General features: G+C 39.4%; 1 protein-coding gene across 2 annotated transcripts in view; it reads left to right on the top strand.

Moving 5' to 3' along the window:
* Window positions 1-887: 887 nt before the first annotated feature.
* ath (ATP-dependent RNA helicase DHX33) overlaps window positions 888-27,175 on the top strand; it is a 95,710-nt gene continuing 69,422 nt past the window's right edge. Inside the window, exon 1 of one of the 2 annotated variants that reach the window (XM_068228505.1) lies at window positions 888-1,345. In XM_068228505.1, the coding sequence (XP_068084606.1) occupies window positions 1,155-1,345 (191 nt within the window). In that variant the 5' untranslated portion in view covers window positions 888-1,154. The remainder of the gene's footprint in view (window positions 1,346-27,175) is intronic. The other variant, XM_068228506.1, reaches the window with a different exon arrangement.

Raw genomic sequence — 27,175 nt, 5'->3', positions numbered from 1 at the left:
CCAATCGCCGCCATCGTTCATCTGCATACAACATATCACACTACTAACTACCACAGAAACACACAAGAGTGAGTACATCCCTCACACAGGGTTGACATCAGAAGGAGCATGCGGCCGTGAAACTGGGCCAAATCCCCATCACTTTCCGGCCCAACAACTTTGGGAGAAAGGTCATGAGTACCGTAATAATAATAATAATAATAATAATAATAATAATAATAATAATAATAATAATAATAATAATAATAATAATATGTCCAACCCTTTTCCCGTTTCTCTACTGGGTCGGGTATGAAGTGAGGAATCTTTGTAGCCAATGTTTACGACCGGATGCTCTTCCTAATAATAACCTCATGAGAGAAGTTAATGAGATGAAATGAAGGACGTGATATAAATGTTAGTTGGAAGAGAGAGGGTGAAACCTGGTGCCAGCGTATAGCCTACTTCTGTCAAATAGCACCAAGAAGTCTGCTCAAAGCTTTACGTTCCCATCCGATGGGCGAATCGCCATCAACAGCGCCATATGCTCTCACTCCATATGAACACTGCGGAGAGGATTGGAATTTAATCCAAACTTTCGGCACGAAATCTCTTACACTGCCGGCCATCATTCTGATGGTGACAAGTTTTTCGACCAACGGGTCTCGAACCGGCTAACCACGGTGTCAGACCATAGAGACTTGACGCCTTAACGATCATGGCCACCAGGCGGGCTGGTTTTACCACAGTCTGCTATTGAAATAAAATTTTAAAATACTCCTAGTACTTTATAGGGAGTTTAGATTTGAATTGGAGGGAAGCTTGGCGAACATGTTGGTTGCACTGTTGTTTACATCATACCATCTGTTGACCTTTATTCTTGTGTTTTACGTGCGCTGTGTGCTAGACTGGTAGTAGAGCGCTATAGGTTTTGCGTGCTTTGTGATGGAAGTGGTATTGAATCGAACAATGAGAATTATTCTATAACTTCACATTAAACAGAAGATATGCAGATTTCATGAATATGGGTAGTGATTGAAATGTGAAAAGTAGATTTCACATCTTTTGTATTACGTGGTAAGGCGTTGAGAACTTCCTGCCCCTGTGGAGGTTATGGTGCGTTCATAGTGTGCAGAACTGACAGTTTTCAGCTTTCGATTCTAAAACTCGTCACGATGGATTCCAAATACTCTTCTGTATCTTTTACTATACCTCAGAAGCCCAAAAGACCGGCTACTCAAGTTAATTTTAGTCTTAGTAAATTACCTAAATTAGAAAACCAGGTGTCAAGAGAGCCTGTATCCCCTGAAGCTGCTTCACTTTTGAAACACAGAAGATCTCTTCCTGTATATACTGTTCGTACCAGGTAACTTTTTGAGGCTTATTTTATACAATATGCTGGTTATGGTGTGGCCTATAATTTCACTTAACAGCTTTGTCAACCAGTACCAGGTAACAATTTCTTGTCAGATGGTTAAATGTTCCATTTATTTTCCCAAGAAAAAGGATCTTTTATGGAAAATATTTTTTACCAACCTTATTCTCATCAATTTTGCAAGATTCATATTTGAGCACACTTACTACTGTAATCAAAACTTGTGGTATTTTTATAAGCAGGTCTCTGATGTCCTTTTAAAATAATACTGCACTACTTTGTAAAGATGATAAAGAAATGTGTTAAAACCTCAAAATGTAGACTGTTGAATTGAGGTCAGGTGTCTGGCTCACTTGTTAGTGCAGAATTTAGGTTTTCAGCCTACTCTCACTGATATGTCACACACATATATGAGCAACATAATATGGAATATCATGCTCTGGAACAAACTTTTCCCAAATAGAGAAGTTGAGCTTGAGGCACAACATAGTTCAGCAGTGTGTAAAATGGGTTAATAATATTAATAGAGTATTTTTAACTGTTCACTTGATACCATAAGTGTATGCGCTAGGCTACTTTGTTTTAAGTAAAGTGACATTCAGGAATAATTGAAGATTAGCAATTGCGTTTGCACCACACTGGTGACAGTAGATGTCAACATAAATGCAAATTGTACAGTTGTATTTCCTAACTGTCAAGTGAGTTTTACCTTTCAGCAACATTGTTGATAAGTCAGTGAATACATAAATCAAACCTGAAATTGTGGTACACAAAATTAACAGTTGTCAAGCGTAAGTTCTATCTTACAGAGCAAAGTTACTGTAAGTTTATCACTTTAAGAACATGAAGGGATGTCACTTGGTGCAGCCGTGTGCTAGTTCCCCTGTTACGGTGGAAAGTAGCTCTGTGATAGGGAGCGTTTCGTGATACTTCTCACACTCTTGAATCAAAAGCAGCCCGAAGTACCGAAGCGCTGGTTACTTCAATATTATTTTCACTCTTTTATAGAGGCTGACATTTATTTATTGTAAAAGTCTTCCTGCAACAGCTGCAGGTTGCCCAAGGACGAAGAGTAGGCTTACCTGAATAACAAAGGTACGGGAGAACAGATTAGCCCTATATGAGATACCATGAAGTTACGTAGGAATAGACAAAAGAGTAGCAACTATAGTAAGGCACGTCGTACAGTACATGTGTGGCTAATCTTAATTGAAACATCTATGTTATTCCCAACGAGCCTCCGTGGCTCAAGCGAGCGCACCGGCCTCTCACCGCTGTGTTCCATGGTTCAAATCCCGGTCACTCCATGTGAGATTTGTGATGGGCAAAGTGGAGGCAGTACAGGTTTTTCTCCAGGAACTCCGGTTTTCCCTGTCATATTTCATTCCAGCGACACACTCCAGTATCATTTCATTTCATCTGTCATTCATTAATCATTGCCCTAGAGGAGAGCGACAGGCTTCAGCAGCTGGCACAATTCCTATCCTCGCCACTAGATGGCTTCATTCATTCCATTCCTGAACCGGTCAAGCGACTGGAAACAGTAATCATAGCATGTGTGTGTGTGACTGAAAACAGGCTGTGGATTTTCATTTTTTTCATGTTTTTTTCCAATAGTTGATGAAAGAACTTATCAAGTTTTCTGTCATGTCTTGATTTCCCTCTATTTATTCTTTTTTTTTTTTTTTTTTTTTTTTTACATTGTGCTCTTGTTTGATTAAAATATGTACGAGCTCATAAGTTACTTGAGTAACTTGTTAGGACTAAGTTGGTTATGCTGGAAAAGTGAAAGTTAATCTTAAAACGTAGACTTTCACGACCACCAAATGACATTATAGTTTGTTTTTGTTTTTTTTGCTAGGGGCTTTATGTCGCACCGACACAGATAGGTCTTATGGCGACGATGGGATAGGAAAGGCCTAGGAGTTGGAAGGAAGCGGCCGTGGCCTTAATTAAGGTACAGCCCCAGCATTTGCCTGGTGTGAAAATGGGAAACCACGGAAAACCATCTTCAGAGCTGCTGATAGTGGGATTCGAACCTACTATCTCCCGAATGCAAGCTCACAGCCGAGCGCCTCTACGCGCACGGCCAACTCGCCCGGTCATTATAGTATTTAACGGATAGGCTATTAGCTTATTCTTCATCATTCTTCATTTTTGTTACTCTGAAGACAATCTTGGGGGCCAAGATCGAAATGTTTCAGCGTACAAGACATTTTTATATGGTCTCATTAGAATGTTTGTTAGATAGGTGAAAAGTAGGCCTAGGTGGATGTTCATGCTTTGATATCAAAACAGTGTGGATAGACTATAGATATAAACAAATAATTGTAGAGAAGATATTCATAGATTACTAGAGCTGAAAAGAATAATACTAAGACAGTTTTCATTGCAACATTTTATCTGTTTCCAGGTTGAAAACAAAAACTAGGCTTGTTTTGTTTAAACCAAGTTGAATTTCAGATATTCTGTTTAAATTCATTTAAACAAGTTGTGGTTTCTTATTAATTAACTTAGATAAATAAATAAGAAGTTATATTCTTGCTCAACATTTTTACTGGCAAATTGAATGCTGAATCACAAATTAGGTTAGTATATTTTGATAACTCCACTGAGCGGAGTGACCGCATGTGTTAATGTGCTATGGCTATGGAGTCAGGTTCTGCATTTGGGAGACGCGTGAGTTCGAACCCCACTGTCGAGTATCCTGAGAATGGTTTTCTGTGGTTTCCCCATTTTCACTTCCAGGCAAATGCTGAGACAGTTCCTATACATGAGCTTAATTATTGCAGTGTTAATAAACTAAGCAAAAAGTAATTAATGACTATTACATAGTATAAAAACTATACCTGAAGTCAAGTTAAAGCACTACTTTATGAATTATGATTTATGAATGATTAAATACTGTGTGTAAATGCAATTTTGCTTTTTATTTTCTATTTGGTGTTTATATCACTATTAAATAAAGAAACACAAGTGTAGAGCCTTTCTCTGTGCCTGATGTGTGTACACTGACTTAGCAAATGTCATGGGATAGTCACCTAATAGCGTGTGGGGCCTGCTCTGGCCCTGCGAACTGCAGTGAGACGCCGTGAAAGTGAGTCGACAAGTCCCTGGTAGTCCTCTGGACGCAGCTGACACCAAATCGTTTGCAGAGCGGCCGCCAATGCTGGTCTGTTCGTGGGTGCAGTATCCATGGCACGGAGCCTACGTTCCAGGACATCCCAGATATGCTCGATAGGGTTCATGTCGGGGCTCCTGGGTGGCCATGGCAGTCGTTGGACCTCTGCTGCATGTTCCTGGAACCATTCCTGGGCAACGTGGGAGTGATGTGGCGGCGCGTTATCATCTTGAAACACCACTGGAAGGCCAAAAATGGGTGGAGATGGTCTCCGAGCAGCTCAACATACCGCATTCCATTCAAAGTCTCTTCCAGAACAACTAGGGGTGCCCATTCCATACCAGCAAAATGCACCCCAGACCATAACAGAGACACCAGTGCCCTGGACCACACCTTCGAGGCAGGCGGGATCCATCGCTTCATGTGGTCTGCGCCATTCACGGTGCCTCCCATCGGCATGGTGCAGTTGAAATCGTGATTCGTCCAACCATATCACTACTGTCCACTGCACCATTGTTCCAGTGTCCATCCCTTGTGACTGGCGACAAATGCGCATCGTTGTGCCCGATGACGTTGGGTTAACAGTGGCACTACATATCCTTACTTTATAAGATTCATATCTTCATAATTTTCTAGCTGAAGACATATTTTTTAAGTTTGCAGCTTTATCGGTAACAACAGAATGAGCTTTGCACCTTAAGTTGTCTTCTCATTTTTGAATGCTGTTAAGAGCCTCTTTTGTCAGATAATTAGCAGTGAGGGTATGACCATATATGTCAATAGTGTCTGCTAGGTAAATGTCTGTAGTAAGACTGTAAGGCATATTATTGGTTCATTGTGAACACTTGACATCTATCAAACTGAAGACACATACTTTGATTTTTCAGAATAAGGGAAATGGTTTTCTTTTCCTCTTCATATTTAGTTTCCAATAAAGACTCATCATTTCCTTTCTGTTTGGAGGAGTGGTGGCTAAGTTGTTGCGTTAGTCACACATATTGAGAATGTTCAGTACAACAAAAGGCCGTATTTGTGGTGAATCGCGATTGACCTGTCTAAAGCATTTGATAGGGTAGATCATGGGCGACTACTGGCAAAAATGAGTGCAGTTGGACTAGACAAAAGAGTGACTGAATGGGTTGCTATTTTTCTAGAAAATAGATCTCAGAGAGTTAAGAGTAGGTGAAGCTTATCTGACCCTGTAATAGTTGAGAAGGGAGTTCCTCAGGGCAGTGTTATCGGACCTTTATGTTTTCTTATATATATAAATGATATGAGTAAAGGAGTGGAATCGGAGGTAAGGCTTTTTGCGGATGATGTTACTCTCTATAGAGTGATAAATAAGTTACAAGATTGTGAGCAACTGCAATGTGACCTCGAAAATGTTGTGAGATGGACAGCAGGCAATGGTATGTTGATAAACGGGGTTAAAATTCAGGTTGTGAGTTTCACAAATAGGAAAAGTCCTCTCAGTTTTAATTACTGCGTTGATGGGGTGAAAGTTCCTTTTGGGGATCATTGTAAGTATCTAGGTGTTAATATAAGGAAAGATCTTCATTGGGGTAATCACATAAATGGGATTGTAAATAAAGGGTACCAATCTCTACACATGGTTATGAGGGTGTTTAGGGGTTGTAGTAAGGATGTAAAGGAGAGTGCATATAAGTCTCTGGTAAGACCCCAGCTAGAGTATGGTTCCAGTGTATGGGACCCTCACCAGGATTACCTGATTCAAGAACTGGAAAAAATCCAAAGAAAAGCAGCTCGATTTGTTCTGAGTGATTTCCGACAAAAAGAGTAGCGTTACAAAAATGTTGCAATGTTTGGGTTGGGAAGAACTGAGAGAAAGAAGAAGAGCTGCTCGACTAAGTGGTATGTTTTGAGCTGTCAGCGGAGAGATGGCGTGGAATGACATTAGTAGACGAATAAGTTTAAATGGCGTTTATAAAAGTAGGAAAGATCACAATATGAAGGTAAAGTTGGAATTCAAGAGGACAAACTGGGGCAAATATTCATTTATAGGAAGGGGAGTTAGGGATTGGAATAACTTACCAAGGGAGATGTTCAATAAATTTCCAATTTCTTTGAAATCATTTAGGAAAAGGCTAGGAAAGCAACAGATAGGGAATCTGCCACCTGGGCGACTGCCCTAAATGCAGATCAGTATTGATTGAATTTAAAACGATTTTCATTCTGATGACTTATCCCTCTACATTTGTTTTAAACTACATTTTTTGGCATTCGATGCTAAAAACTTTTCAACTTCATCAAATGAAAGCCAAACATATCACATTTTCTATCAATTATATTGAATTTCGGAACTTGAAGTACTCAAAATCCAAAGCCCAATAAGTAACATGTCTACAGTCTGCCACTAAACTTCATAAATTGCTCCAGTTCCTTGCTTTGCAGTCGGCATCAGCATTTGAAAGGGGATTACCCTTTCAGAAGGAGTTTCCCTTGGAATTGGAAACATCATATATAGTAGTGATGGGTCGCGTGATGCAAAGCACTCGATGCATTCTGAGCAAGCGATGCAGTACGTGCCTCATGATGCTATCTCGATGCCGTATAGTGACGTCAGGCGCATGAGCCCTTTGTCTCGAAGCAGTGCTGGAAAACGTACCGAGAGCTCTCGATGCATTTCGAGCAAGTGATGCAGTCCATGACTCGTACCGGTAATCCTATCTCGAAGTTTGAATCGGGACATCATGCGCATGTTAATCCCTCGACTATACTACCCCTGCTGATCAACTAATTACGTCTCCGAAAATCTTAATAATTAGTTAGTGGGACGTAAAGCAGATAACATCATTATAACAACTAATGACGATACGCCCACTTCTTTTTAATCTACTCGCAGTCAACTTACTACGTGTACTTCCTGCATTTTACTTATGCACTGTCCGCTTCCACGGCGAAATGGTTAGCGTGCTGGCGTTTGGCCCAAGGGCTTCCGGGTTCAATTCTCGGCTAGGTAAGACATTTTATTCTCCATTGATTAGTTCCTGGTTCGGGGACTGGCTATGTGAAACAAATAGTAATGAAGAGTGTGACATATTTTTTTACGACGCATCGAGTTGTGTAATTATTTGAACAGAAAGGAAAATATACCGGGAATGGCATAAAGATACTCGTGTATGTGTGCATGTATATGAAAAGGGACTCATTCTAGGGTTAAGTCTTCTTCTGGACTATCGATACTTTTATATAAGTATGGTAACAAACTGATCATTGAAGACCAGCCACAATATTATCCGGCCTGTAGGCACATACACAGGATGAAGCCGAACTCCGTCGACAAACTTTCGGAAGTTGTTGAGGGAAACCTCATCATCATCATCATCATCTGTTTACCCTCCAGGGTCGGCTTTTCCCTCGGACACAGCGAGGGATCCTACCTCTACCGCCTCAAGGGCAGTGTCCTGGAGCTTCAGACTCCTGGTCGGGGATACAACTGGGGAGAATGACCAGTACCTCGCCCAGGCGGCCCTGCTATGCTGAACAGGGGCCTTGTGGAGGGATGGGAAGATTGGAAGGGATAGGCAAGGAAGAGGGAAGGAAGCGGCCGTGGCCTTATGTTAGGTACCATCCCGGCATTCGCCTGGAGGAGAAGTGGGAAACCACGGAAAACCACTTCCAGGATGGCTGAGGTGGGAATCGAACCCACCTCTACTCAGTTGACCTCCCGAGGCTGAGTGGACCCCGTTCCAGCCCTCATACCACTTTTCAAATTTCGTGGCAGAGCCGGGAATCGAACCCGGGCCTCCGGGGGTGGCAGCTAATCACGCTAACCACTACACCACAGAGGCGGCCTGAGGGAAACCTTCTGTGAATATTGGTAGAAGGTACCCGTGGTCTCCGGTAGCTCGTTTTAGAGTAGAACCGGTAATTAAATTATGATTTATTCGGTTTTATTACCGCAAACAACCTTATTTCTGTGGAAATATTTTCACAACAGAGAAAAAGTCTGCAGTATTAAATAACCAAAACGTACAACACAAAACCCAGAGTAGCAAAGCCTGTAATATGTAATAACCAAAACGTACAACACAAAACACAGTAATGCGATAATCCTCTGTAGAAACACGTACACTTTTATCACAGTGTGTTCAATATTTTCTGCCAGTGTACTGTTTTAAAGGTAACAATTCCATGTCGTTGGCTTCCAGCACGTTACCGAACTCCTGCGGGACATAATTCCTACACCCCGGCGTCTGTCAAGAACTAGCATTTAGGACGGACGTAAAACAAATAACATTATTATGAGTACTATTTTCAGTGCAATACAGATACAAAGCTAACTGATCTCATGACATGGCCACGAGGTAATCACGTTTGTTTACATTATGATTGGTGTATATCGCATGTGTTCAAGTGGAAGAGATTTTATTATATATTGGTTATTTTGTATGCTCAGTAACGTTACACTTACTTCTATTAGCGATTTGGTTGTTTCTGCACGAACAGGCGTGTGTTTGGTAGCCGAAAATCCGATTGCAAAACAAAAACAAACAAAAATATTTGAAAAGAAGATTCGAACCACCACAAAACGTAGCGGAGGATAATACCCAACGATGCTATTTAGCCAACTGAGCCATACTAACAGCTCTAGTTCAATGTTTGCTAATCATTTCTGTTTCTACCATATTCGTCCTGGCTGAGGTCCAATTGGAGCGTGCCTCGAGATGCATCGAGATAATGACGTCAGGCTCGAGTATCTCAAACGAGAGTTATGCCCATACCTACGTAGACCTCGAAGATGCATCGAGAGTGGTGACGTCAGTCTCGAGTATCTCGAACGAGAGTTTTGCCCACCACTAATATATAGTAATAGCCACGTAACGAAATACCCCAGAAAGTAAATATCGCCGCCCGATGCTCTTCTTTTCTCTATTTTGTAATGGCTGATCACTGCTGCCAACCTGCCTGGTTACATATTAAAATCACCAGACATAACCAAACAAACTAACCTCAATGTAAACACCGATAATAAATGTTTCCCTACCCTAGTAAATGATAAAAGTTAAGATGAAATAAATCAAGATATTCATAATTAAGTCGGTTTCCACGCTCAATGAGAAATTTAGGAAATAAACACCCTTTCTCACTCAAATTAATGTTACATATATCTGTCTTTATTTTGATATGCAGTAGGCGTACTATAACCATATTCTTGAAAATAGGGGCGTGTTAAACGATGCAATTTGTTTAATAAGTCTTTGCAGTGTGATTTTCGAAAGTCCAATGACTTCCCTTTCTTTTGCGCGAACATTTCCTTCTCTCTTCAATACCGGTAACCCGTAGCCTAAGGAGAGAGATTGGGCATATTTTCAGCCTGCAGGCTGGTTATATCTTCACGGTTATCAGGAAACATATAGGAATACTAATGTGCCAAGCTACGTGAACGGAAATTAGGTCAGCTTCAAGCTCACTGCACAATTGAATATTAGTTCTACTATCTACTTCTATCGTTTTCACATACACCGAGGTGCCAGTATTTCGTCCCGCAAGAGTTCTTTATGTACCAGTAGATCTAGACATGAGGCTGGAGTATTTGAGCACTTTCAAATACCGCCGAACTCGAATCCGCCAACATGAGCTAGTCATACATTCTCTCCTTCACTCGCTTAAAATAATGTTAAACATTTCCTGCCTTTATTCTGATTCTGATGTATGCATTACTATAACTGCATTCTTAAAGAAAGGGGGGAGGGAATATAGATTGAATAATTCATTGCGGTTTCTGCAAGTTCAAGGACTTACCACATAAGACATATGTCCTTCCTTTTAATAATAATGCTAACAGCTTTACATCCCACTAAGAACTTTTACGGTTTTCGGCATTTGGCATTTTAAACATATTTTCAGCTTACAAGTTGGTGTATCTCAAGCTTACAACATTACCAGATTTTTACATATATGTTGGCTTAAATCACATGAAGACAGGTTGTGATGCAAGAATTGGATAGGAAAGAGGGCTAGGATTTAAGATGTAAATAAGCGTACAGACACAGCACTAGCCTGAAATGAAAATGACGGGCAAAAAAAAACTTCAGACCTGCCAACTGTGGGGTTCGAATACATCACCATCTCCTGAAACCAAGCTAACAGCAATGTGATCAAACTGCACAGCCAGTTCACTCAGTTTCCTATGACGCGTAATAGGCCTACCACATGGGCGACCCACTTACCTGTATATGGATCTTCAATTCTTCAATTATACATGTATGCAAAAACATTATGCACCTTAGTAAGAGGTACTTCCCTAGTTGGTTCTCTGATTGGTGCACGTATAACAAATATGTTTGGGAAGAAATACTTTTATTTTATATTTATTTATATCATAAAGAAGTCATGTTGTCATAGCAAAACGAATACGCAACGAAGAAATGAATCCGAAGAGATAAGCATTATTTACTGCATTAAATATTAGTTTATTTACATGTTAAGCGATATGTAGTAGTAATAACAATAACAACAACAAACGTGTGCAATAAGGAAAAAGGAAATAAATACAAGTAAATATAAATATAATTTACAACATTTAGAGCCATTCCATGGTCACTGAATTACAAAGCAGGGGTATGAATAAACAAAATAAACATGAATACTAATATTTAAAAAGCAAAAAGCAAAGTCATCTCCGTACAAACCATGAAAGCCATTGGAAAGGGGGAAGGTGAAGGCTTCCACTATCCATGACGTTGGCACTTGGTGGGGTGGGGTGGAGTGGTTAGCTCAACGCATGACCGCCTTTGCCCCCAATAGTTAACTGGTACTCATTTATCATACGCAAAACATTCCTTCCAAATTACGTTAAACCTCTGTCACTCATTATTATTATTATTATTATTATTAATAAATTGCAAATGGGAAATACCCCGGTGGCAACGGTCACTTACAGTAATGTGATAATAAAGTTAACATAATTACCCAACTACAACAAAGAAACAAACAAACAAACAAACAAACAACAAGAGTACAAGAAGCAGATATATGGAAGGAAAATATAACAAGAATTACTGCTAGTTTAATATTCTAAATCGAGCAACATCATATACAAATTCACACACAACTTAAGTATTTACAGTGCTTAACAATTTGGCTTACAATATTATAGGTTGACCTTACTACTAGCTTAACATTATAAGTGATAATAAAGTGAAGTTAAACCGTAATTACCCTACAACAACAACAACAACAACATTACAACAAGCAAGAAATACTACTAATTAAACTTTCTAAATCCAGTGTCATTATATACATATTCACACACAACTTAAGTATTTCCAGTACTTAACACTACAAATTACAATACTATAGATTGAACTTACTACTAGCTTAACACTACAAGTGATAATAAAGTTAAATCATACTACCCAACAACTACAACAACTCAAGTACAAAAACGAATTCCATGGAAAAAAATATTACAAGAAATACTACTAGTCATTCTAAATCCAGCATCATGTACAGTTTCATACACAATTTAATTATTTCCAATACATCCGTATGCTGGTTTCTGGCCCTAATTTTATGCTTATGATAATTTCTCGATAAGTATGAGGGAGGTTAGATAGATAGATAGATAAAGAATGGGTGAACCCTGCCTTCGCAGGGCTCCACACGTAGGTCTGTGAAGACCCTTTGTGTCCCTTAAACGGGTTTGCCTAGTCCAGACCTAGTGCTCCTATAAAGGATACCAGTGCCCGGATGTTGGCATTCCTGATGTCTTCCAGGCTCACGAAATGTGAGCCAAGGTATCGATGTCTAGTGCTTGCAAGAGCCTCACACTGACATAACACATGCGCGGAGGTCTCCTCCTCCCTACCGCATCTTCTACACATCGGATCCTGACTGATTTTCATGATGTGTAGGTGTCTCTGTAAGGTATTGTGGCCTGTCAACAGTCCAACTACCATTCGCATTCTGGTCCTATTCAAATTTATCAGGACCTTTTTATAACTTTGGCTAGGCCCTTTGATAAGTTCACGTGCCTGCCTTGCTATAGTTAACCTCTTCCAAATGTCTTAAGTGAGACTGGTTTGTCCACTGGGATATTACCAGTTTCACGCTTCGGAGTGACACTCCCAGGAAGGGCTCTGGTCCTATAAAAGGACCTTTTGAGCCTTGTTTCGCTAGTTTGTCAGCTTCTTCATTTCCACTGATACCTGTGTGCCCAGGGACCCGTAATAGGGTAACTGAGCTAAATTCACACAGCTGATCTAACATCCTTTGGCATTCCCATACCATTTTTGATGTTGTTTTAACTGCACATAGTGCTTTTAACGCTTCCTGGCTATCGCTGCAAATAGTGATACAATGAGGGAGGTTATAACCTATTCCTAATACAACTCCAAGCAGCCCTTCCCGTATAGCTCTTATAAAGACCACACAGGCGAGCTCTAGTTCTTCTAGATTCAAGACTTTCCCAATTAATGGTATTCCTTCTATTCCCAGTTACGAAACGCATCGCTCTTCTTTGAACTTTCTCTAGGGAATTTATTAAACCAACATGCAGATCCATATTCGAGAATGGGTCTTACAACGTATTTATAAGGTTTATTTAAACCTACTAGGGTGGTGAGTACATAAATAAGAATTCAATGAAAGTATTTTCCTTCTGGACCTTCATGCCAGACAGATTTTTTTTTTTAAACAAATTTTTTTTCACTATAATATGATTTATCTATAGAGCAAAACCGCTATGCAGTGTGCGTATCATAGCAATCGAGATGGAATTGGTAATGTACTATGTATCTGTAGAGCCTATATACAACTTTTTACAATTACTTCTAAAGTGAATTTCAGCTGTGTGACAACGCTGAAAAGACTATGGACTTAGAGATTGGCATTCCTGAAGAGGGTTTTCTACACTTTCCCATTTTCACACATTGATTCAAGAGTCTGTATTGACTTGTGACAAAACCACTGTATTCTTCCGAAAACCACTGATAGGGACAGGTTTGGTTGTGATCCACCGAAAACAAATTATAATGACCGGTTAGGTAGTGATCCATCGAAAACCACTGATTGTCGCAGGGTTAGGTTAGGTTTGACAGGATTTGTAATTGAGCGACTGTTGTCATTGAAAAAACTGTCGTGACGACTGAAGGCAATAAACATAAAACTGAATCCATTGGTCTACAAAGTTTTCATTCAGTAGATACGCTAGGAACTGGCGAACCAAAACCGTACATACAAAGTTTACAGGAATCAACAAAACAGGATATTAATTCGTGGTACTCATTGTTCTTTAAAGAGAAGAAATATCCTGTCAACAATAGCTGCAGTGAACATGCTTTTTCACTATTATTGTCTGGCCCCATGGCTAAATGGTTAGCGTGCTGGCCTTTGGTCACAGGGTGTGGGTTTGATTCTCGACAGGGTGGGGATTTGAACCACCGTTGGTTAATTTCTCTGGCACGGGGGCTGGGTGTATGTCGTCTTCATCAACATTTCACTATTATTGTGTAAAATAGAAACTTACTAGTTTTGACAAGTACAGTATGTTCAACAGCGACTCCTGAATGATGACGCGCAGGATGTCCAACCTCACTAATCTATGTTCCAGACTATTTCTACTTAAAAAATTGTATTTGTCCTTTAATGTGATTTTGCAATTTTTGCTGAATATTTATGTGGCTGAAATGAAGGTGGATAAGCTACATGGTCTCCTTTATATAGGAAGAATGTATCGTGGAAATTAACTCAATTTCGGTTTCATGTACATTACAGTTTCTGTAAGATATATTGATAGTAATTCAGTCATGTACGACGACGATGTATTTCATGGTAAAGACAGCTGCCTCTGTGGATCAGTGGTAGAGTGACGGCCTCCGAATCCCAATATAGCGGGTTCAAACCCGGCAGAGGTAGTCGGATTTTTGAAGGGCAGAAAAAAGTCCATTCGACACTTCATGTCGTACGATGTCGGCATGTAAAAGATCTCTGGTGACGCATTTGGTGTTTACCCGACAAAATTCATTAAATCTCAGCCACAGACACCCAAGAGAGTTTCGGTTTACTCGGTCTGCCATCTAGTGGGCCTAGAGTATAACGGAACGTCAAAATTGACGAGCAGACAGCCAGATGGCGTCAACTTGAAATGTCTGCACATGGTAGCTGAGGCCATACGATTATTATTATTATTATTATTATTATTGTTATTATGGTAAAGACAAATTACTTTGCAATGCTATCTATCTTAATGGTAATGTACTATGTACCTCTACTAGTGTAGGCTACTGAGTGCTTGATTCGAAGCAGTGTATCGATTCATTCAGTGTCCGAGTGAATCGATTCACAGGAACGGCAAGCTCATGGCACACAAATCATGCACAATCACGGCTCAGTGAGCCACACGACACACACGGCTCCTTATAGGCACACTGGACACTGGCGGGGAGTCGAGCTTTCGCTGCAGTGAGCCACAGTGAATCATGGCACACTGAAATAATCGTACGCAGTCATGGATCAGTGAGACACAACACACACATGGTTCATTATCGGTACACTGGACATTGGCGGGGAGCCGAACTTCCTCTGAAGCAATACATACAGAGTCATGGTACACTGAAAAAATCGTATGCTATAATGGACTCTCGAGCTCAGCTCATTTGAAAATAATACCTATTCGCATCCACTGTCCTCTTCTTACAGGGAGTTTTAAACAATACATGGATTTATTTGCAGTGTTAAAAAGATAGAACACAATTCCAAAGTACCTAGGTTGTAAGTAGGTAGTCAATTAGGTTATTCTAATTACTGTATTAGTTTAATCAATCAGTATCTTTATAAGTAGTTGACGTTCGACAATTACTTAAACTCAGCTCTCTAGCCTCCACACCTGGCTGAGTGGCTCAAACGGTCGAGGCGCTGGCCTTCTGAACCCAACTTGGCAGGGCCGAGCTCAGTGCGGTGGTATTTGAAGGTGCTCAGCCTCATGTCAGTAGATTTACTGACACATAAAAGAGCTCCTGCAGGACTAAATTCCAGCACCTCGACGTCTCAAAAAAAACCTAAAAGTTGATAGTGGGACATAAAGCCAATAACATTATTATTTAGCCTACCCTATGACTATGAGTCATGCTCATGACCACTCGAAATTGTCTGTTTTATATTTGGAAGAACCACTCGGTATTCTCTTAGTTTGTATGTCGCATCATTGCACAATACTTCAATAATCGAATCACGAGGTTACCGATGTACGTGGACAGTGAGTATGTAAGTAGACTGATGCAATAGATTAAATAAATGATGTTTAATCAGAAAACCAGTGGGCTACTGTACATCTCCTGTAGCCTATACAAAATATGACGATTTTAAAAAAGCCTCTGCTGATAGAAAAAGACATTTTCAAAGATGACCGAGTTAGCTGGCCGTGCGTTTAGGGTCGCGTAGCTATGAGCTTGCATTCGGGGAATGGTGGGTTCAAATCCTACCGTCGGCAGCCGTTAAAATGGTTTTCGGTGGTTTCCCATTTTCACACCAGACACATGCTTGTGCTGTACCTTAATTAAGACCACGGCCGCTTCCTTCCCACTTCTAGCCCTTTCCTATCTCTTCTATCCTCTTTGTCGCCATAAGACCTATCTGTGTTGGTGCGACATAAAGCAAATTGATTTATATTTAATATGTGGGCTACTTATTGTGTACACAGGTATTTTTATATGTAATTCTCTCTATATATATACAGTATACGTGAGTTGTGACTTTCAGAGAACTGTGGAAAACCATTAGATAGTGTATAAAATTTAAGTTATGTCAGTATTTTAACAGGCGTACAATGTTTACATCGTGTATTCGTGACAGAGTGCTGTCTCCCTCTCTCTCTCCCCCCCTAGCCTGCTCCTCATCACATTGCGCCACAGCAGTTCTAGATAATTCCACTCCGATTGGACACTGATCCCCACCTGCACATCATTACCGCCCTGTAACTTGTAGATACACAATTCCCACAATTTTGAAATGTAACTTCGTTATATCAGAAAGGACGGGGCAATCAGAAATGTATTATTTCCCAGCAAAGTTATAACATTCTTAATCTCATGGAATGGCTCTTACAATGGTACAGCTAACTCCTCGGCTTCTCTTCTTTCTTCTTCTTCTTCTTCATCTTCCTCCTCCGATTCACTGCTTCCATGATGAATGACTAGTTCCTCCACTTCAGGAAGACCTCTCACCTCATTATTGTAGAACTCGACAATCTTCTTCTCAGTGTGTTTTACTTCATTTCTCCACATCTCTGCTGTCGCCTATAGGATATATTGAAGTATCACAACCTGACAAGTATATTATAAACTCCACTTGCATATATCCAATAAATAACATTTCCACTTGGCCTACCTGATCAAGAGATTCTTTCCACACAGCTGTAGCTCTGTCCAATCCGTGACCAGGTCTTGAAGCCACTGTTTTGTTATAATACTGTTTTGCCACAGACCATACAAATTCGATGGCATTGAAAAATGAGTGGTATGGAGGAAGTCGTAAGACAGTATGGCCTTCACTGTGCAGCATCTCGTCAACAATGTACCTGGTTTTAAAGAAACAGAGAAATATTGTTATGCATACATGAAAGTCAAATACACGAGTGTAAACAACATTATCTAAACTTATGTTTACGTGCTTCTGTACCTCTTTAAGTGACTTCGATTCATATTACACAACCTTTGCAGCTCATCTTTTGTGGCATTTTCTGGTGGAGAAACTCCATTCTGCCTTAACCATGACTGTAAATTAAAGGAAAAATAAAAATTAATTTCTGTAACATCATTAAACATCATTCAGTAGAAGGAAATATTCAATTAAGTATAATTACCACTAATTGATCCTTCCTCCATTTCGTTGTTGGTTGATGCTCAACAAGCTTACAGTGATATGGTGCATTATCCATTACAATAACACAGGGTCCTATATTTCTTAATCCTACGATTAATTGCGTCTTCACCCACATCTGAAATTTCTCGCTGTTCATAGCACCATGGTAATCCTGATTTCTCTTCAAGTTTGTAGCAAATATCAAATCAGCACCTGTAAGAATTTTAAGTTTTAGTATGAAGTTATTTGTTCTAAAAAAAGTATAGGCCTATTAATAAAAAATGTGATTTCTGTTGAATGATACAAAAAGCTGTCTGATTTTAAGTAAAACCAACTACTGTGTAGCAAAGTCACCTGATGATGAAGTCAATTAATTACTACTTACACTACTTTATCGTAACATCTCTCATGAATGTATCTCCATTAGTAGGCCTATATCTGGATTAGAAGTCCACGATCACTTGCATAAAAGGTATAAGTATAAACACCCATTTCAATACCTTAGAACAAATGTAATTGCTGCGAACACTGAACCTATATCAGGCAGTAAGAAATAAGAAGCTTGGAAGGTGTTCAACAGTCAGGTATCAAGCACTGATTCAGGTGGAGATTGTCGAATGCAGAATAAACATAATAAATAGGCCTACAATACAAGTAATTTACTGATACAAATATCCAGTAATATTATATGAAAATACACTGAGTAAGTTTTGATTGAAATACCTCTCTAAGGTTAATCATTGGCCTAAAGTGAATACCTGCAAGTCTTTTTAATAACAGTGGAGAAGTCAAAATCAAAAACCACGTACAGAGCTCAATGAGCGGTAAGTTATAATGCCACTTCCGACCTAGTGCCAGTCAATTTCAATCAATCAGTCACCACTGATCTGCACTTAGGACAGAAGATGTAGTTTCAGGGATAGGCCTAGTATTTTCTTCAATAATTGCAAAGAATTTGGAAATTTATTGAACATCTCCCTTGGTAAATTATTCCAATCCCTAACTCCCTTCTTAAAAAAAAACAAATATTTGCCCCACTTTTCATCAACTTTAGCACTGTACTGTGATCTTACCTACTTTTAAAATACCACTGAAACGTATTCGTCTACCAATGTCATTCCACACCACCTATCCACCGACAGCTCGGAATATACCACTTAGTCCAGCAACTTGTTTCCTTTCACCCAAGTCTTCCCAGCCCAAACCCGACAAAATTTTTGTAACGCTACTCTTTTGTCAGAAATCACCCACAACAAATCGTGCTTCTGTCTTTTGAACTTTTCCAATTCTCAAACCAAGTAATCCCAGTGAGGGTCTCATACACAGGAACTGTACTTAAGTTGGGGTCTTATCAGAGACTTATGTGCCCCCCCCTGCATCCGTACTACAAACCCTAAATACCCTCATAACTATGTAAAGAGAGATCACCTCACTACAATAAAATGAAGTAAAATAAATTAAGAACATACCAGGTACAAAGCCATCCTTCGTTCCAGCATGAACAATAACCAGTCTTCCTCCCTCAGACACAGGTCGACGAATTACTCCTTGAACATCATGTCCAGATTTGTGTGGTTTATTCCAGGAGTATGTGGGTGACCCTGAAAGACAAATGCACAATTGAAACCAAAGACACCTGATGAAGATAAATTATTCCAAGATTTTTTAAATATAAAATGTAATATATAACATATATATTCACCATTCATAAAAATCCAAGTCTCATCCAAGAAAACAACAGGTTTTGGTTTCTCACTGTCCTTATTACGCATGTATTCCCTCAGAAAACAGGATCTCTTAAAACAAATGTCTTCATTTTCTCTAACATACGCATAGGGATCACCTTTACTCCACACAAACCCCATGGCCTTCAAAATTCTTCTTAATGATGTTTCGGAGCCCTTGTACAAATAAGTGTCATAATTTGCTTTCATGTGGTCGAAAACCTTTCTTACAGTTACGACTTCTCCTGTGGGAAGAAAAAAGAGAGTTACAAGGGACTCAAAAGAGCTGTATGACAATACATGCACAAAACATTTCTGGGAACTTATCTCACCTGCGTGCCAATTTCTATAAATAATGTTGCAATAGATTCCTTATGAAGTCACCTTACCTTTATGTAATTTATCATAAATAAACCTTGCTATCGCTTCCTTAGAAAAACTGTCTATGCCGGTCACTGGATGTTCACGCTTTCGGCGTTTACCTGGTGTAGAAAATTCAACTCCCTTCTTGAAATTTCCTATTACTTTTCGGACTAAACCGAAACTACACTGTAAGAATACACACACAGAAATATATTACATACACATATACCATAAGTCAACATGAATACACAAAGGTTAAGTCTACGAACCGTATCGAAGTCGACACAAGACATGGTACCGGTATAGGCCTAGGCCTACATGATCAGGTTAGGTTAGGTTAGGTTCAGAATGAAATACTGCTCCTTTTCAACTGATTGTCATTATGCCAGAAACTTATCATAGAAACAAGATAAAAACGAACACTTACCCCAGTTAATAATGAAACTCTTGCCATTAGCTTCGTATCACTACGACTGATACCTTCTTCGTCGTCTTCCTGTTTCAATTGCTCGTAGCAATGTACAAGCATTTCTTGACCTGAAGCTTGTAAAGGACGTAACCTTGGTTTCCTTTTCGGAGGAGTTTTTGCAGATTTTTCTTCCTTCTTAGACATCCCAATCGAATTCTGTTCGTATAAGTATGGGACGAAATAGGAACGTAATTAATAAAATGATGTGCTCATCATTTCACACAAACTATGTTATTAAATGCATTATCCGAACATGCCACAGTTCTACTTACCTGGTATTAGCCAAATAGATTTACAATCCCACAGAAAAAGAAAATATGCTTTAAATATTCTCGCAAATGTATCGCTAGTGACTTTAGAGGCAATGCGGTGGCAACACACAATTCACGCTAGAACAGTGACTGAACGTTGCCAACGTGCCAGATTAACGGTAACAGTAAGACGTCGTATCGGCAAGTAGGGTCCCTAAACTGTATGGTTACCGACACTGAAAAAGACCCAACATCAAGAAAAGTCACTATAAACCAATACCTTAATATTACAGGGGAGAAAGGGTAAGGTTGCACCCTTAGTGTACGTCCTTACACGGAGAGGACTATATGAGGGGATTTCCCAGGGTATGGTTAATTACTGGTACTAATTAGGTTAATATGAATAGAGTATTGAATGAATTGGGTTTATTTTACAGTAACATAATTGAGTTTTTGTTTTGTTTGTTTGTTTGTTTGTTTGTTTGTTTGTTTGTTTGTTTGTTTGTTTGTTTGTTTGTTTGTTTTTACAAGTTTTCTTTTTTACAAGTTCTTGAACCATTTCAATCTTGATCTGATTATAGTATCACACAACAATTCTCTTATTTGAATCTCTTGGTAAATCCTCTGTTGCAGACCTTATCTCTCCTGATTTTTTTTTAGCATTGTCCAGAGGAATTCCATTTCTGCAGCTTGGAGTCTTTTATCTCTGCCTGCGATCATACAGGTTTCAAGGGAATAGGTTGTTATGGGCAAGAAGTAAGCTTGATAAAGTGTTTGTTTGGCTAGTATTGGAATCTGGCTGTCCCAGAGAAGGCTTCTAACCTGATACTAAAGGACCACTCTTCTTTGAACTCAGTTTGTGTGTGATTTCAGCATTTGATCGGTTATCTTCAATCAGAATACTACTGAGGTATTGGAAGTGGTTAACTTCTTGCAGTTTATGTCTGTCTACTGTGTTATTTGCTCCTGACTTTTGTCTGTTGACTATCATAACAACTGTTTTCTTAAGGGTGATTTTAAGTCCAATTCCTTAAAATGACAATTCTAAACATTAATCTTTCCTTGAACTTCTTCATCATTACTCCCCAAATCACCACATCATCTGCAAATGCAAATGCCTTGAATGCACTGTTTTTGCTGTGCTGTTTCGCACTTTTCATTATCTCGTCCATCACTGTGATAAATAGTAGAGGTGACAACGTGCTGCCTTGTTGCACTCCTTTACTTGTTACAAACCGGTTGGAATAGCCATTTCCTGTCCTTAAACAGCTCTGGCAGTGTTTGTACAACATTTTTACTTTACTGATGAGAGATACTGGAACGTTTCTCCTTCTCAAGCAATCCCAAAGGTTATACCTCAGTATACTGTCATAGGCTTTTTCTCTATCTAGAAAGACAAAGATGACATTTTTTCCCTTTTTGCAATGTTTTTCCATTATCATCCTAACAGTAAAAACGAGATCTGTTGTTGATCTGTTACTTCAAAACACGTATTGTTCTTTCTCAAGCTGTGCTTCAATGATCTTTCGTAATCTTTTCTCTATCACTTTCTCCATCAACTTAAGTCCATGAGACAGGAGTGTGATTCCTCTAAAACTGCCACATATCCGTCTATTCCCTTTCTTGAAGAGGGGGACTATACAACCCTTAGTCCAGTCTGTCGGGTTTTTTTCTTCATTCCACACAGCATTCATTACTCCAAATAGCCACTGAAGTCCATGAGTTCCAGCAGCTTTAATCATGTCTGAGCTCACCTCATCAAGGCCAGGTGATCTGCCTTTGCTCATACTCTTTGGAGCATTTTCAATCTCAAACCAAGTCAGTGGGGATTCACTTTTCCCAGTCTTGTTCCCAGTATCCAATTCCAAATCTTCTCAAGTGATTTCTGCGAGGTCTGTTCCATTATACAAGGAAGAAAAATACCTTCTCATCTTTTGCTGAAAGTCTTCCTCTCTCCATGTTATAATTACATCATCTCTTTCCAATGCTTTAATTTAATTGGTACATGAATAGTTCTTTTGTTTTTCACAATGCTGTACAGAAGTTTCTTATTTCCTTTACTGTCGTCTACTAAATTGTCAGTAGATTCAAGCCAGTTTTTCCTCTTTCTCCGATTTAATTACTCTCTTTCCTCTGAGTTTTAGGTCTCTGTACTTCTGTTCTAGTCCTCTCAGTTTTACATAATCCTTATCTGCGCCTTTTAGGTTCTCTTTATCTCTTTCTCGTCTTGCTGTATTCCTATCTTTTATGGCTTGCTGAGCAGAATCATTCCACCAAGAAGTTTCCTTTTCTTTTGGTATACAACTTGTTTTTCGTACAATGTCAACAGCTGAGCTCACAAGTATTTTCTTGAATCGGGTCCATTCCTTTTCTCCCGTTTCGATCTCATGTGTCGGGAGCTGGTCACGGATTGGTATTCTTCCTTTTCTTTTCAGGTTCATTCAAATTTCACGCCCTTATTTGGGTTTATGCCTGGTCTTCACATTTTTCATTGGGATGTTTCTGAAGGTTGCCATTAGTAATCTGTGGTCAGTGTCCAAGCTTTCTCCTGGCAGTACTTTCACATCAGTGATAAACAAACCTGCTTCCTTATCAGAGATAATGTAATCTATTAAAGATTTCTGCTGTCCATCCCAGCTGTATCTTGTTACTGTATGGCTGGGTCTTTTCTGTAAATAGGTGTTCTTAATTATGAGGTTATTTCTTAAACAGAAGTCCAACAGATCTTCATCTTCTTGGTTCCTGTTTCCAAAGCCATTTGGACCAATCACATTTTTATATCCTGTTCTATCAACACCAACTTGGGCAATCAAATCTCCCATCACGATTATATTATTCTCTTCAATATGCTCTTCCAGTTCATCCAGGAATGTGTCTTTCTCCTCTTGAGTACACCGAGATTGAAGGGCATATACTTGGATTACGGTTAGGACCTCTTTCCCTATTTTCCATCTTAGCTTATTTTATCATTGACATGTTCTACACCCAACACTATGTCATTGATGACAAATGCTACGCCATTACGAGGTTCCTTTTCGTGTCCATCATTCCAATAGATCTTATAACCCTTCCTCAATGATTTTACACCTTTCCATTTTGTCTCACTCTATCCTAGAATATCACACTTTCTCCTTTCTATGAGGTTTATTAGTTATTCACATTTTCCTGTCAGCATTATAATATTCAATGTTCCAATTTTCGTATTCGTTCTAATTTAGATGTTCCTCTTAGCATATCTTCGCTGATTATTATCGGGCTGCCACCCGTCATAGTTAGCAGAAGTATGTGAGGATGTTGTTATATTCGGGACTTGAATTCTATTGCATCTGAGGCTCTTTTTAGTTTTGAAAGCGGACACCAATAATTACTCCCCTAATGGCTTGCTGGACCTAACACAAAAGAGGATTTTTTTTCTGTCAGGGCAATCTCCCTTAGCCTTGAGCAGTCCCCTGCCACATTTACATGGCAGCAGCTTTTTAGTGAATTTATGTGGCATTTCCTCTACAAAGGTCTCACTCAACCTCCTAAGGAGAACCCCTCTGCCCGTAGTCATTGGTTCATCCTTAGTTTGCCAGGTTTGGTATTAGCTGCCCAACTCTTGGCCAGACAGTTGCAGGTTGTACAGTCTACTGTCACATACTGTAACAGGATTGCTCCTGACCTGACCTTCAAGATTCACGTATTTGCCCCCCTAAATTAGTGTTGGATTTAGTGATCCTTTCGTTTAAACTAACCTTTAAGGCTTCTATAGTGGCTAATATATTTTCCATTTTTGCTGGTATAATATCTGAATGACAGAAAATGGCTAAGAGCAGAAAATACTATCATTCACTTGTAAAAGATCGTAGTTTTACCATTAATGCCCAATGATTTAAAGTTCAATTAGAAATATTCACTAAAATATTTAAACACCCTTTAACCTGTTAATTGTTTAAACTAGAAAAATCAGAGTTCAGTATTGTCTGAATTACTAGCCCAGTATTGTGCCTCATATTATTATTTGTTAACTTCTTCAAAACACAAAGGTTTTTTTTATACTTGTAAGTTCACTCGAGTATTGAATGTTATTTTATGATTGCTCCAAGTAAATTAAGTTACTTTATTATTCTCGCTCGATGTGAATCAGGACCCTAATGCCTTGGTCGCCACTTTATTAATTGCACTCCAATCGAGCCGAAGACAGCTGCAGCACCATTTTATTAACACTCTCCTCTCTGTACCAGAAAATGCCCGTAATTTATAGCTTGATGAGCATGAGATGGTACGCAGGGCGTTTACAGCACATCAAATTGGAGTGGGTACCGAGAGTGAGAGGATTTGCTTTGAATGACGTTCTGGATTTTTAAAAGTGTTTATTGTATAAAGTCAAGTTTACATTACCTCAGTACAGTGGAAGATGGATTGAGCGTGACATTTCTCCCTCTTGTGGCCGGCGATGTACTCCACTTTGAAAATGGCGTGAAAGATCTACATGACTTTTTAGAGGAAGTAGAGAGACAGATAGAAGATAAGAAAGTGCTATTGATGGGAGATCTAAATGCACAAGTTGGAATGGAAAGACAAGGAAAGGAAGAACAGTCAGAAGATTACAAGCTATGGTTGGGGAGACATACGAACAAAGACCATGATTGATTATATAATCATAGAGAAAGAACACCAGAAGAACCTTTTTAGATGTTTCAGCTATGCCTGAATAAGCCTTTGGTGGAGATCATATACTTGTGATAGGAAAATTGAAAGTGGGAAAGGTTGAAAAAACCCCACTAAGAAGAGAGAAAAGAATTATAGTATGGAAGTTGAAGGAGAAAAGCATACAAGAAGAATTTCAAAGGGAAATAATACCCTTGGTACCCAGGATGGAGATAGGGAATGTTGAAGATTAATGGAATAGATTTAAGGAAGCACTGGTTGGATGTGCAGAAAATGTATGTGGTAGAACATCAGGAAATGTGAAAGACAAAGAGAGACACTGGTGGAATAATAGGGTAAAGATTAAAAGCAAAGGAAAAGGCATGGAAAGCATGGAAAACATCTCTGAAGAAAGTAGAAGAAAATATATGGAGGCAAAGAATTTGGCCAAGAAAGTAGTGGAGGAAGAAAATTTAGGCCTTATTCACACATATATTGAGAGATGATGTGCAGGGCAGCAAGAAATTACTGTATGGTGTCTTAAGAAACAAAAAGAGAGATCAAGTAAACACCAGATAAGGATGAAGGCAGCATAATATTAACAAAGCCAGAAGGAATAAGAAATAGATTGAGAGAGTATTTTCAGAAGATGCTGAACGTGAGAACTAATGCAGTCATTCAATGGACGACCAGGAAGATGAAGAAATGGATAAAGAAATTACACTGAATGAAATTGAAATGGCAGTAAAAAAGGTGAAGAATGGAAAAACTGCTGGAATAGATAACATTTCAGTAGAGATGATAAAGGCAGCTGGAGCTGTAGGCCTGCAGTGGACATATCAAGTTCTCAGGATTGTCTGGGAGAATAAGGAGGTCCCTGAGGATTGGCAAAAAGGAATAATCATCCCAATTTTCAAGAAAGGCGATAAGAAAGTATTGAAGAACTACGGGGGAATTACTCTAATATCCCATGTTACTAAGATAATGGAGAGGATACTGGAAAGTAGGATAAGGTTAAGGGTTGAAAATCAGATACAGGAAAATCAGTTTGGTTTCAGAAGTGGAAGGTCAACAATAGAACCCATTTTCATTATAAGACAACTAATGGAAAAGCAATGGGAGTATAGGAATGATATGGTGATGACATTCATTGGCATTGAAAGGCATATGACAGTGTCTTCAGGACTAAAGTTTGGGACAGTCTGGTGCAAAAAGGAATTGGACAAGGGTTAATAAAAATGATCATGCCAGTGTACAAGGAATGTTGTAGTTGCATGCAAACACATGTTGGCAGGACAAGTTGCTTCAAAATAACTAGTGGGCTGAGACAGGGAAGTATTCTATCGCCAGTCCTATTTACAATAGTAATGAAAGACATCATGAGAACAGCAAAAGCAACATATGGAGGAAGGGAAATGAACATCGTGTTATTTGCAGATGATATTGTGATTTGAGGAGAAGAGGACATGAAGGTTCAAGAACAGTTGGATGTAGTGAATGGGAAGATAAAAAAATGTTAATTGAAAATACAACCTGTGACAATAAAGTTCCGTGAATGAAGTCAGAACGGTCGATCCGGCAACACTGGCAACACAAAATGCTGCACCTGCATAGCAGCAGGTTTTGACCACCTGCTCCCAACATTGTTCAGTTGAGCATCGTATGTGTGGCGTGTAAAACCTGTTTGACACAGTGCGTGTTTAGTGCGCTGGTTCTGAACTGCGAACAGGAACATGAACGACCAAAAGGTCAATGTACAGTTTTGTTTCAGGATTGGCAAGACACCGAGGAAGAAACGTATGCGATGCTGGTACGTGTTAATGAAGATCAAGCACTGTCCTTGAAGTGTGTGTACGAGTGGTTCGCCCGTTTTTGAGGAGGCCGGGAAAGTGTTTCTGACAATCCCCGTAGCAGAAGACCGTCGACCGCCGTCAGTGACAAAAACATTGAGAAGGTGAGGACATTATTCACGAATGATTGGCAATTAACTGTGCACATGATAGCGGATGAACTGCAGATTAACTGTGATTCCGTGCGACAAATCATTACCCAGAAGAGGGAAGAGGAAAACGTGTTCTCGTCTTGTGCCACATTACTTGACTGATGATCAGAAGCAGGCATGTTTAGAGGCTTTACACAATTTTGTCGAAACGGTGGATGGGACACCAAATTTCTTGAACTATATTGTCACTGAGGATAAAACCTGGTGTCTCAGTACAACCCTGAAATGAAACAACAAAGCATGGAATGGCGTTCTCCGAGACGCCTCATTGAAAAAAGGTCAGAGCCGAAAAGTCACGCATCAAAATGATGCTCATCACCTTTTTCGATAGTCAAGGCATTATTACAAGTGATGAAAATCATTTTTCGTCCGTATTGAAAGTTTCATAAACTGTATATAGGATAATATTTTTTGTTTATTTCCACCTATTCAATACA

Source organism: Anabrus simplex, chromosome 7 (assembly GCF_040414725.1).
Source record: "Anabrus simplex isolate iqAnaSimp1 chromosome 7, ASM4041472v1, whole genome shotgun sequence".
In the NCBI taxonomy this organism is placed as follows: Eukaryota; Metazoa; Arthropoda; class Insecta; order Orthoptera; family Tettigoniidae; genus Anabrus; species Anabrus simplex.
The sequence above is the reverse complement of the archived record's forward strand: the minus strand, read 5'-3'. Positions and strand labels throughout refer to the sequence as shown.